This window comes from Mizuhopecten yessoensis, unplaced genomic scaffold (genome assembly GCF_002113885.1).
Source record: "Mizuhopecten yessoensis strain PY_sf001 unplaced genomic scaffold, ASM211388v2 scaffold10621, whole genome shotgun sequence".
Lineage (NCBI taxonomy): Eukaryota > Metazoa > Mollusca > Bivalvia > Pectinida > Pectinidae > Mizuhopecten > Mizuhopecten yessoensis.
The window spans coordinates 823,982-836,197 of NW_018408638.1; the positions used below are offsets into that span (position 1 = coordinate 823,982).

The window sequence follows — 12,216 nt, forward strand, 5'->3', positions numbered from 1 at the left end:
TACTGTTATGTTTATGTCCTAGGTTTGATCACTGATGTACTTACTGTTATGTTTATGTCCTAGGTTTGATCACTGATGTACTTACTGTTATGTTAATGCCCTAGGTTTGATCACTGATGTACTTACTGTTATGTGTATGTCCTAGGTTTGATCACTGATGTACTTACTGTTATGTGGATGCCCTCGGTTTGATCACTGATGAACTTACTGTTATGTTTATGTCCTAGGTTTGATCACTGATGTACATACTGTTATGTTTATGTCCTAGGTTTGATCACTGATATACATACTGTTATGTGTATGTCCTAGGTTTGATCATTGATGTACTTACTGTTATGTTTATGTCCTAGGTTTGATCACTGATATACATACTGTTATGTTTATGCCCTAGGTTTGATCATTGATGTACTTACTGTTATGTGTATGTCCTAGGTTTGATCATTGATGCCTTTGGTGAGCTCAGGGACCAGGTAGAACAGGTCAAAGAAGACATGGCGGTCAGTACCTCGACACACTCTACTTAAGCTGTCACTCAGGATTCTTAGCTAAAATTGTTTTATTCCTGTAGACACCTTATCATGAATTATTTGTAAAAACTTCAAAAAGCTATGTAAACAAAGTAAGGATGAACAAATTCACTATTCCGAGGGGAAGCCTACATCAACACATCATCAAAGGGTTTACGTTTGATTAACTTTAGTAAAGGTTTACCTATATGTGACATCTTCTAATACCCAAAACTTGCTGGAGATTTTTAAACGTTTGTAGCCTACTAAGGAGTGTTAAACACGAATCCTCGATGTTTGTAAAAACACCTAGTATATAGTGTGCAATGTTCTTCTATTTCAGTCAAAATGCTTCATCTGTGGTATCGGAAAAGAATACTTTGATAAAATACCACATGGGTTCGAGACCCATGTCAAGAATGAACACAATTTCGCAAATTACATGTAAGTATTGCTTATAAAATTATGATAACTTTTGGCTACATTGAAACATTCATGACAATGTCATATATTTCTGAAATATGTAAATTTATCATCGGAAAAGAGCAGATCAGAGAAATTGCTGATAAAGGAGTATTTTGTGGTGAGAAAGATATGTTTTACATAATTAAATAATTCTGGTGTCATTTAAGGTACAGGTTTTATGTAATTAAATAATGTAATTTTTGAGAAAACGACGTAATTTTCTCACACAAACCAATGACGTAACAATCAATACCTGTTGACAAGAGAAGATAACTCTGCAATACGCAAAGACGGAATAGGTTTTACGTAATTAAATAATTCTCGTGTCATTTCAGGTTCTTCTTGATGCATTTAATCAACAATCCTGAAACGGAATACACAGGACAGGCGAGTTAAACAACAGTTACGACATCTAAGTCCGTAGTTTGCTGTTTCTTCTGTGAGATGATTCACATGTTCGTCATCTGCCATGGTTGACAATCAGTCAGAACTTATAGATTGACAATCCACCTTTCTTGTTGGTTAAAGTTGTATTGTGTACAGCTTCCTGAAAACCTCCTCCTTGACGATTTTTTTGCAGGGTTAGATGACCCCATCTTGTAAAGTACCAAATTGTAATGATCTTCCCTTGTACAGATGTGACATCATTCAGAATGTTGTATTTTTTCAATATGGACTGGAGGCAAAGTCAGATGAAATGTCTTGAAATACTTTCATAGAAGACAGAATGTTGACTCCGGTCAGCCATGCAAGATAATAAATTTGATACATACCGATTCATTTTTACCTTGATGACAAAACCATTATTTTTTCCACAAAAGATGTATTGTGGTATAATATTATTTTATTTTAATCCTTGTCAAATGGTGTTTTATTACATAAACTCAAAATTAATGATACTGCATCAGTTTCACAGAAAACAGATAAAAAAATATCTTATTCCACAAAGTGCTGAGAATATATCTCCTTTACTAATGGAGTTATATGTTTGTGTGGTTTACAGGGGTCTTATGTATGGGAGCTGTATTAGCAAAGGTGCTGGGATTTCTTCCCTTAGGGTGACTGCTTCAGAAAGCAGTACAAGGACGAAGCTTCAACCTAATGCAACCAAACAGAGACTGACAGCAGTCATGGTAACTAAAATTCCAAAGAGAGGCTAACAATCCTGATCATTAAGGTCCTCAGTTTCAGTCCTTTTGTCCCAAGCTGAATCAATCTGCTCAAATATTGGGGAATAATCCAACCAAATACTCTTCCCCAAGAACAGAGATGCAAACATTATTCCCCAGTGGAGCTTTTCGTTGACCTTTCTTTAGGTCACTAGTATCAGAGCAAAGCTTTCTCTCCATTGGCACGGTACACTAGCCTCAGAGTGAGGCTCAGTTGACATGGCGCCCCTTCACAGACCTTAACCACATCTGATGTATACCTTCGTAGGATGCCAAGCCAACATGTGATATCTCAGATGTATCTTCACGATGAAAACATCACAAACATGGCCCTGTGTTCCCTCAATCGACTAATCCAATAATTTGGATTGATCCAAATGACCCATGGGGGTTGAAGGTTAAATGAAAATTGGAACTTAACTGCTGGTCTGGTTTCTATTGACAAGTGAGCTTATGCCGTGGTGCGGCGTCCGTCGTCCGGTGTCAATATTTTACTTTAAATAACTTCTTCTGAATAACAAAGAGACACAGGCTAACGATATTTGGCCATGCTCGGATGAAGGGCTACCAAGTTTGTTCAAATTAATGACCTTTGCGTATTTTCAAGGTCACAGGGGTCAAATATGTTAAAATCTTTAAACAACTTCTTCTGAATGACCAGAAGGCACAGGATGATGATATTTGGCCATTAACATGCTGGGATAAAGCACTACCAAGTTTATTCAAATGAATGACCTTCGCCTATATTCAAGGTCAAAGGGGTCAATTATCTTAAAAAACTTTAAACGACTTCTTATGTATAACCAAAAGAGGTCCAGGATGATGATATTTGGCCAGAAGGATGTTGTCATAAAGGGCTACGAAATTTGTTCAAATGAATGAATTTCGTCCAAACTCAAGGTCACAGGGGTCTATTGTCTTAAAAACCTTTAATCGACTTCTTTTGTATAACCAAAAGGTCCAGGGTGATGATACTTGGCCAGAAGGATGCTACGAAGTTTGTTCAAATTAATGACTTTTGCCCATATTCAAGGTCACAGGAGTCAAATATGTTGAAATCTTTAAATGACTTCTTCTGAATTGACCTTGACATCCTTTCATGATCACATCTGGTACATAGTGCATACATCTTTAAAAGTCATCTTCTCAATAAACAAAAGATATAAGGTGGTGATATTTGGCAAGTCGCATTCTGGTAGGAAGGGCTATTAAGTTTGTTCAACTTTAAATGTCCATGTTTGACTTTCAAGGTCACAGGGGTCAAATGTGCTTTAACCGTTTAACAGGTTCTTCTGAAGTCAAGACACTGATATTTTGCCTGTAGCTTTATTTTAGTCCACTTTAAAGGTTACAATTGTGAGATTAATACCAGGTGAGCGATGCAGGCCCATTGTTACATTTTTGATATAAAATTGTAATGAACACCCAGCATGAGTGAAAATCTTGGTATGTTAAAATTCTGAAACCATGCAATTTTCTACTTATTACATTTTAATAGCACCTATAACTACAAAAATGTTACTGCCTCAAAACCGTTGAGGATATAAAAGTGTGATCTTTGGCACCCTATCATAACATCATGCTTGACTACAAGGCTGTCGCTGTTTTGAATGGTCTACCCAACACAATTTCTAACGTTCATTGCTATAATTTGTAATGATTTTCTTACATAAATGGTATCAGCTGTGTAGGTAAAATAATACCTTGCCATATAAGCAAATGTGTACCAATACAGCCACTTATTCTACCATCAGTCAGCCTTTGAACATACAATCAGCGGCTTTGAATTGTTAGAGCTGGATTACCTGCCCTAGTAACTTTTTTCTTCGCTAGGCTGGGCTCTTTACTGGTTTTGCCTGCTGTAGTTTTTTCTTTACCCTTCTAGACTTTACTTCAAAAATCAAAGAGCACAGCCTAGTGAAGAGTAATAGAACTAGGGTAGGTAATCCAGTCTAAAACAAATACCAAACCGTAGAGAAGCGCTCAATGCTAGATATTGCTACAGCATGAACAACGTCTTTATTTTAGGAGTAAGGCATGATTGTATTTGGGTTACATCAATTGCGCATGTCAATATAAAAAAAAAAGTATTTTCAAAATGGTGGCCTATAGTGGAGGCAAGAGACATTTCCCGCTGGCACACATTCTTCGAAGCAGTTGGGTATTGGACAATCTGGTAACGGCAACAAAACAATACCCACGGGTGTTATGGTAAGACAGTGATGCCCGAGAGCTACGCTCATATTATTTACCAGTGTAAGGTAAACTTTGCCAGAACTGGTGCCCGAGAGCTACGCTCGTATTATTTACCAGTGTATGGTAAACTTTGCCAGAACTGGTGCCCGAGGGCTGCGCTCATATTATTTACCAGTTTATGGAAAACTTCGCCAAAACTAGATTTAACTGGGATTTACTCATGACTAAATTCTCTAAAACATATCAATCCTCGACTTCTCCAATTTGATGTCGTAGTTGCTTTTGGAGATGATCGGGGATATTCCCCACTGGTTTCTACTGTATATACCACAGTATGTGTAAACATCAGGTTTGTAACAGAGCTTCCCTCGTAATCCTATTGAACGAATACCACTTTCCAAGGCTCTCACTTCATCTAAATTGAGAAAATTGTTGTTGTAGATACAAATTACATGTGAGGGATCTGTCATAAGCTTATCAGCATTCATGGTGGACACCTTGGCATAATGGCACGGAATTTGGGCTTCTGCGATGGCCTTAGCCACTTTAGTCCACAGAACATCAACCTTTAGTCCGGTTTTAACAGGAATCAGCATCCACTTCCCTGAGGTGACATGGAACTTCTCTGCCAGACTAAACAGCAGCTGTTTAGTAACGAGTTCCCGGTCTGAGGCAATCACTCGTGTGAAAGCATTCATCAACCCCATTACATCACTTTCAGGTTTATTTATGGAGGCCTGGTTATCTCGTAACACTCCAACAAAATCAGCCTTGTCACTGTAACAGAGCATTGTTCTCTATAATATACAGTTCAATTAGTCTACCCATATCAGATTTTCTGTCTACCATTATTTACTTTTACATAAAAAATATATATATAATTTCATCGATAGATCTGGAGTGTTTGAATGGCTGGATATTATGTAAATCTTATTTGTGAGGGTTACATCAGAACTGGTAAACTGACTGCAGATACAAGCCTAACAAACTACAGAAATATAAATTCAGTGCCACATTTTACTTCAATTTATGACTATTGCAGGTTAAAACATCCCACATGTGATCAATATAATAATAGTGCCATTAGTCAGTTACTAACAGCACACAGACTTAACTGTATGTGTTCAAGTTCTGGATACAGTAAACTTTATCATATTCATTGTCACCATTTTACAGGAAAATTATATGATACTGTCAGCATTATACAGTATTGTATGGTTATACTGTACAATGGTGGCAGTATAGCAAAGTTTTACTGTATTTTATATAGCAAAGTTTTACTGTATTTTATATAGCAAAGTTTTACTGTATTTTATATCAAAGTTTTACTGTATTTTATATAGCAAAGTTTTACTGTATTTTATAGCAAAGTTTTACTGTATTTTATATAGCAAAGTTTTACTGTATTTTATAGCAAAGTTTTACTGTATTTTATATAGCAAAGTTTTACTGTATTTTATAGCAAAGTTTTACTGTATTTTATATAGCTGTATTTTACAATAAAAGTTTGTTATACTGCCACCATTTTGCAATATAACCGTGTTATAATGCCACCATTTGTCAGTAAACCCTTGTTACACTGCTATCATTATACAGTATAACTTTGTTATACTGCCACTACTGTACAGTATTAACTTCCACCATTTTGCAATAAAACTTTATTATACTATTTTTTTAGCATTTTTTGTCATGAAAAGGGGGCTCAGATTATTTAAAGAGACTTGAAGAAAAAAAAGGAAAATGTGACATTCAACTACCATGTCAACAAGATTACAGAAGATATCATTATATCAAGGTGGTTACTGTAAATGTAAAAGTTTCCATTTGAGATTTGTCTTTGCATCAAAACACTTTTTTAGAGATTGTCAGAAGAATCAGAACATGTTAACAATACCTTCTGATAACAGACGGCATGTTATCCTCCAGCCACTTATCAAACGGTTCCTGCTCATATCCAACGTCATATACTACAGTCTCCTCCTCATCGTTCTGCTGAATCTTTTTAGTGTCCACAGCTAAAGCTTTCATGTCGATAAGAACTTCATCCATAGTCACTGGAAAAAACCCAGTAAGTGTAGATAACAATCCATATAATACTGTGAAACCTGGAAGTGCATACTTTGAATTCCGTGGGGGAGATTATGCATGCNGTTCTTTCAAATGAAATCATTAGATCCACCTTATAGTTAGCATATATGAAAGAAGAATTGCAATGCTGGTCAATATAAGTATCAACATACCCAAGTACCACAGCTGTATGGTTTGTGGTTCTATAGATCATTTATGCGATTCAACATTATGTAACCCCTTGAAAGGAGCGCAATGTCAGTTTGATGAAGAACTTTAATAACAATTCAAACAATGTACCAGTTACTTACTTGCCCATTGAGGTTGACAGAACTGTTAACCTCATATGATATGAAAGAGTTAAATTCCTTTTTTTTATAATCATACTTTTAAAACGGCAGGTAAGTTAAAACCTGTTACATGTGTAACTCAACTATAGTTTGAAATATGTTGTATGTGTAAGTGACAATGCATGTTTGATTTATTCATTGTTGACCTGTATGCAGTGTACTAATAATTTGAACATGATCATGAACGAAGTATACTGTAAGATGAACTTAACTAGAAAGTCATATGTCATTATAACGAGGTACTAAGTCGATATAACAATTTGCTAAGTCGCCATAATGAGATAACATCTTGTTATAATGGGATACTAAGTCGTTATAATGGGATACTAAGTCGATATAACGGGACAGAAAGTAATTTTAACGAAATAATATCTTGTAACAACGGGATACTAACTCGTTATAACCAGATGTTTAGTTGTTATAACAAGATACTAAGCTGTTATAAAGAGATATTAAGTCATTATTACGTAATTATTATAATATCTTGTTATAACAGGATACTAAGTCGTTATAACCAGAAATTAAGTCGTAATAATGATAAACTAGCCGCTATAATAAGAGACTAAGTCATTATAAATGATGTATTAAGTCGTTATAATGAGATAATATCTTGCTATAACTGGAAACTAACTTAATTTTTATAACAAGAAACCAACTTGTTATTGCAAGATATTAATGAAAGTCTAATAATGAGATTCTAAGCCGTTATGAGAAACTTACTTGTTATAACGACATGAAACTAGTTATAATGAGATATTAAGTCGTTAAAACAAGATACTAGCCGTTATAACGAGATACAAAGTCATTATAATGATATACTACGTAGTTATAACAAATAAGTATCTTGTTATAACACAGGATACCGACTTATTATAACGAGATATCAACTTGTTATAACCAGATGTTAAGTCGTAATATTGAGATGCTACACGTTTTAATGATATACTAAGATGTTATAATGAGATAATTATAATATCTTGATATACTTTAACAAGATACGGTACTAACAGGTCCAGCACACTCTGGGGATTGAGCTATATATATATAGCTATAAAGACCTACATGTATATAGCTATATCATTCGCCTATAAATTATAGCTGTATTGAGCTATATTTTCTCTGATTTCAATTTTCATTAAATTAAAGCAAAGTCGCATAAAACAATAAGGTTTATGGTAATGTTGACTACAAAAAGCATACATTTAGATGTTATTTTCATCTTTCATAAATTTAAAATTTTCGATTTTTTTACATCATTATTTATTAAAAAGAAAACTAATATTTAATGTCCTTTGTAATCTACCTTGTATTGATAAAATCTTCTTTTAAAAGCGGATTTGTTTCGTTTTCCTTAAAAAAGAAAATCACATGAAAATAGCTCAAAAGACCTTCTTCAGATATTTACAGCTCAATTGGCATAGTGTACTGGATAGACCACAGGAGCCTGAAGTTATATCAAAAATCAATAATAACAGTAACACAAAAAAATACCTATAATATGATTAAAAATAGATTTTTAAGCATATTATAGGCATTTTTTGTGAGGACAAAACCCGGAATGCACTCAGGCGTGAAGAGTTTTATGTTGAATTTTTGTATATATTAGGCCGTATCTCCCTAAATGCGCCATAGATTTTTATTCGGAGACCAGATTCGGAAAGATAATTTTATACCCATTACAATGATATAAGTTATGCTTACCTTCATTTAGTATTGGAAGTGAAAGTGGTGGCCGGAATGAACCACTATGAAATAAAAATGGCAATATTTTCAACTGTTTTCGTTCTAATAAATACTCAAACCTCGAAAAATAATGAACCGATTTTTGTTCGGAGACAACTCTGGTCAAGCGAATTTGCACTTGTTAATATGATACCAACTGTTTAAACACATTTTTCATATTAAACGCAAAAGTGGTGGCCGGAATGAATCAAAGTCGTTTGAAAAATGACAAAAAAGGCAAACTTTCTCGTAAATTTCTGTTCTTTTTTACCCATTACTCGTTAATTACAGAACTGATTTTTGTTCGGCGACCACTCTAAGCAAGGTAATTTTATAATCTTTAAGCTGATGTAACATTTATTAATATACATCAGAAACTCGATGTAAAATTGATGGCCGGAATTAACCACTATGAACGTATGTGTGCAATACAAGGGAAGTAACTCGAAATGAAAAACGATTACCTGTAGAACTTCAGACATTCTTATAGAATATATTTTTATTTTGAATACTTTTAATTTACCGCACAGAATATTTATTTTCAAAACCTACGATGTTCGTAACATAAACAATCTTCTTTCGAATCATCAATATTTGCATATCCTATATATGTTTCCATGTTTTACAATGAATCCTACCTGTACTCAAATTTCAACCAATCATCTCATCCATCCAATCTGGTAACCCACAGGAACAGCTACAATTGATAATTTGCTATTGCAAAAATGCCTTTTTTATGTGCGATGCTATTTTAACAAATTGTGGAAACGGTCTAAAGTGTCCCTTTTCTTAAACAACAAATCAAATATTCTCGCATTTGGTTTTCAATGAAGTGAGTTTTTTGCTTGAATTAATTTCCGTAAAAACAAAATTCTACCATATTTGCTATTGCAAAAAGTCCCCAGTCGTAACCGTTATTTTGTTCCTGTACATCCAAATTTGTACCGACTCTGTGTCTTGGCGTCGAATAGGGAGGTCTGTGTTATGTTTGTTATTTATCCCGGGTCTCAGACAACCAGTTACAAACGGCAGTAGAGAAACGTCTCTGCTTTCGTTAGGTACAGTGCTCTTCTTTTTTTTTCGCCAGGCATGTCCGGAGGCTTAGATTATCCGGGGGTCTCTATGGTGTATGCGAGTTTTTACCTTTAATCTAGTGGGTGTGCTTTTATATAGTAAACAAACATTTATAGTCCTGCCAGATAGATATATGAGTAATCAAAAAAGTAAAAATTGGCAGTTATAAGAAGATAGCAAAGAGAGCCTTTAGAGAGGGATGTGCAAGTTACGAAGCTGGTAATATATATATATATTTATAAGGAGGAACTATATTTATAAGGAGGAGGTATATATTAATAATATTTTGCCGTCATAATTATTTATTTAAACATACTTATAAAAGATAAGTAAGGTCTGAGGGTACCATTATCTTAGGATTTTATGTAAGTTATTATGTATATTATTTGTATAATTTAAAAAAAATAAAAAGATGATAAATGTCAGATACATATAATTCGTGCTAGCTGGGCGAGCCCTGTTCTCTAGCCTATATATCAGCTTTATAGCCTATTTCCTGTTTCTGTCAGTGTGTCGGCAGAGGAAATTCTATCATTTTAATAAAAGATGGGATGATGGGTGGTGTGATGGGTAATAATGGAAGGTGAAGTAGGTTCACGGATATTATTTAAACAATTAGAAACAATTTATTTAGGTGCAAAAAAGATCTGTTGTGATCATTACAGAGTTATAATTATTTACTCCGACAGTAAAGATATATATAACTGGTCCCCTGCCATGGGAACAGTTACCATGTATACACTAACTGTATCTATTTTATATGTTCAAAGAAGAAAGTATTCTTCATACCCAATAATTAATGGGTTGGAGGTATAAGTTACCAGGCGGGTCATTTACTAGTAAAAATATATTAAACTCTCTCATTCCACTTTTTGGCCTATTTCAACAAGCACTAGGCATTTTAATATAACCATAATGTGTTCACCCATCACTTTAACTCCTCCTAATCCGCAAGCTCATCATGATCATGGTAATTTAGATTCGGATCACATTATAATTTAACCATTACATGAAGTCTATACATCGGTCGCTATTCACCATGCAGGGCGTGGCGTGTTGTTTTAGCAAATGTGATCGCGTGGATCGTCTTAAAATGGCGTCCGCAGATTTCATAATGGTTCATTCCGGCAAACACTTTTGCTTCGTGTTTGTTCTGTAATTATATATAACGAGTAATGGGTAAAATAGGACAGAAATTTACGAAAAAGTTTGACTTTTTTGACATTTTTCAAACGACTTTGATTCATTCCGGCCACCACTTTTGCGATTAATATGAAGATATGTTTAAACAGTTGGTATCATATTACCAAGTGCAAAATTCTCTTGACCAGAGTGGTCTCCGAACAAAATTCGAATTCGGTTCATTATTTTTCGAGATATGAGTATTTATTAGAACGAAAACAGTTGAAAATATTGCCATTTTTATTTCATAGTGGTTCATTCCGGCCACCACTCTTGCTTCTAATTTTAATTACTGTTAAACATTACTTATATCATTGTAACGTGTATAAAATTATCTTTCCTAGGCTGGTCTCCGAATAAAAATCCATTATATATTATAGGAGATACGGTCTATGATATATGAAAATTATATACAGTAATGACCATCTTCATCTATTTGAAGATTATGTCATGGACTACTTCTTTAATCTAAGACATACGATATAATAAAATGGTTTTGGCCATACTATTGCATATATGTACCAAATCATACAGTTTCCATAACCGGAGACGTACAACTCACAACTAGTACTAGCAGACCAGTCGTAGACTCTGGTATGACGTGGTATGGAATCTCTGTCCTCATCGAATGCACCAGGTTTTAAAAACAACTTCCGGGACCTTGTCACGATAATCTTTCTATTTTTATTTTTATTTAATCATTATCAACTTGGTTTATTTTCTTCATCGCGTGATAATTAAAATAAATAGGAACTAAGACTGTTTTCTTCTGAAATACATATGTTGATATTTGAGTTGCACATTTATTAATGATATTTCTACTGTGGGACATCACAGAACCGGATGTTTTTGCGTTCAGTGAACTCATAAAATGTCTCAAGTCAGAGAAACGATTGAACTATTAACAAAATTGTTGAGAAGAAATGGCACATTTAAGATTAAGGCGGAAGTTTTCAGATTGGCGAAATTTAACAGTGATGAAGCTGTAAGTTGAACAATTTGAGAACGCCGAAGCTTATTAGCCTTATAGAAGTTATACGATTTAATGGGCAGCGATATCGTTTCCTTTTTCTTTTAGGGATCAACCAGTCGGTCTATCTATCTTGTATACTGTTCACAATCCTCTGGGAATTATTCCGAACAGGTGCAACTGTACATGCGTGGCAGCAGGTGAAGTGCGTATAGGTGTATGCACAGTCAGGTTTGTGTATATACAGTGCGGTGTGTGTATTTACAGTGCGGTCAAAAATTTGAAGTGTCTTATACATGTACTCGCGATTCATTCAACCTGGCCTTGAACAGGTCCAAGGGGGTCGTCTGAATGATGTGTAATGGCACCATGTTCCACGCTGTGATGGTCCTGGGGAAAAACGAGTACATGTATGTGTGTTGGTCCTAGTGTGTGGTCTTTGGAATCCCTGACTGTTGTGAGTGCGTGTTCTTCCTTGTTGTGGTATTAAGTACAGGTCTGGTGGAATAGCTACC

General features: G+C 34.7%; 2 protein-coding genes across 2 annotated transcripts in view; one reads left to right on the forward strand and one right to left on the reverse strand.

Moving 5' to 3' along the window:
* Positions 1-11,359, reverse strand: part of LOC110461479 (UPF0696 protein C11orf68 homolog) — a 27,701-nt gene extending 16,342 nt beyond the window's left edge. Inside the window, exons 1-3 of the mRNA XM_021514942.1 lie at positions 11,287-11,359; positions 6,231-6,390; positions 4,791-5,113 (exon numbers count right to left, since the gene is read on the reverse strand). Coding sequence (XP_021370617.1) covers positions 4,791-5,113; positions 6,231-6,390; positions 11,287-11,356 — 553 coding nt within the window. The 5' untranslated portion in view covers positions 11,357-11,359. The remainder of the gene's footprint in view (positions 1-4,790; positions 5,114-6,230; positions 6,391-11,286) is intronic.
* Positions 11,360-11,581: 222 nt separating this feature from the next.
* The window catches only part of LOC110461460 (uncharacterized protein C14orf80 homolog), a 16,056-nt gene continuing 15,421 nt past the window's right edge, over positions 11,582-12,216 (forward strand). The window contains exon 1 of the mRNA XM_021514916.1: positions 11,582-11,716. Coding sequence (XP_021370591.1) covers positions 11,603-11,716 — 114 coding nt within the window. The 5' untranslated portion in view covers positions 11,582-11,602. The remainder of the gene's footprint in view (positions 11,717-12,216) is intronic.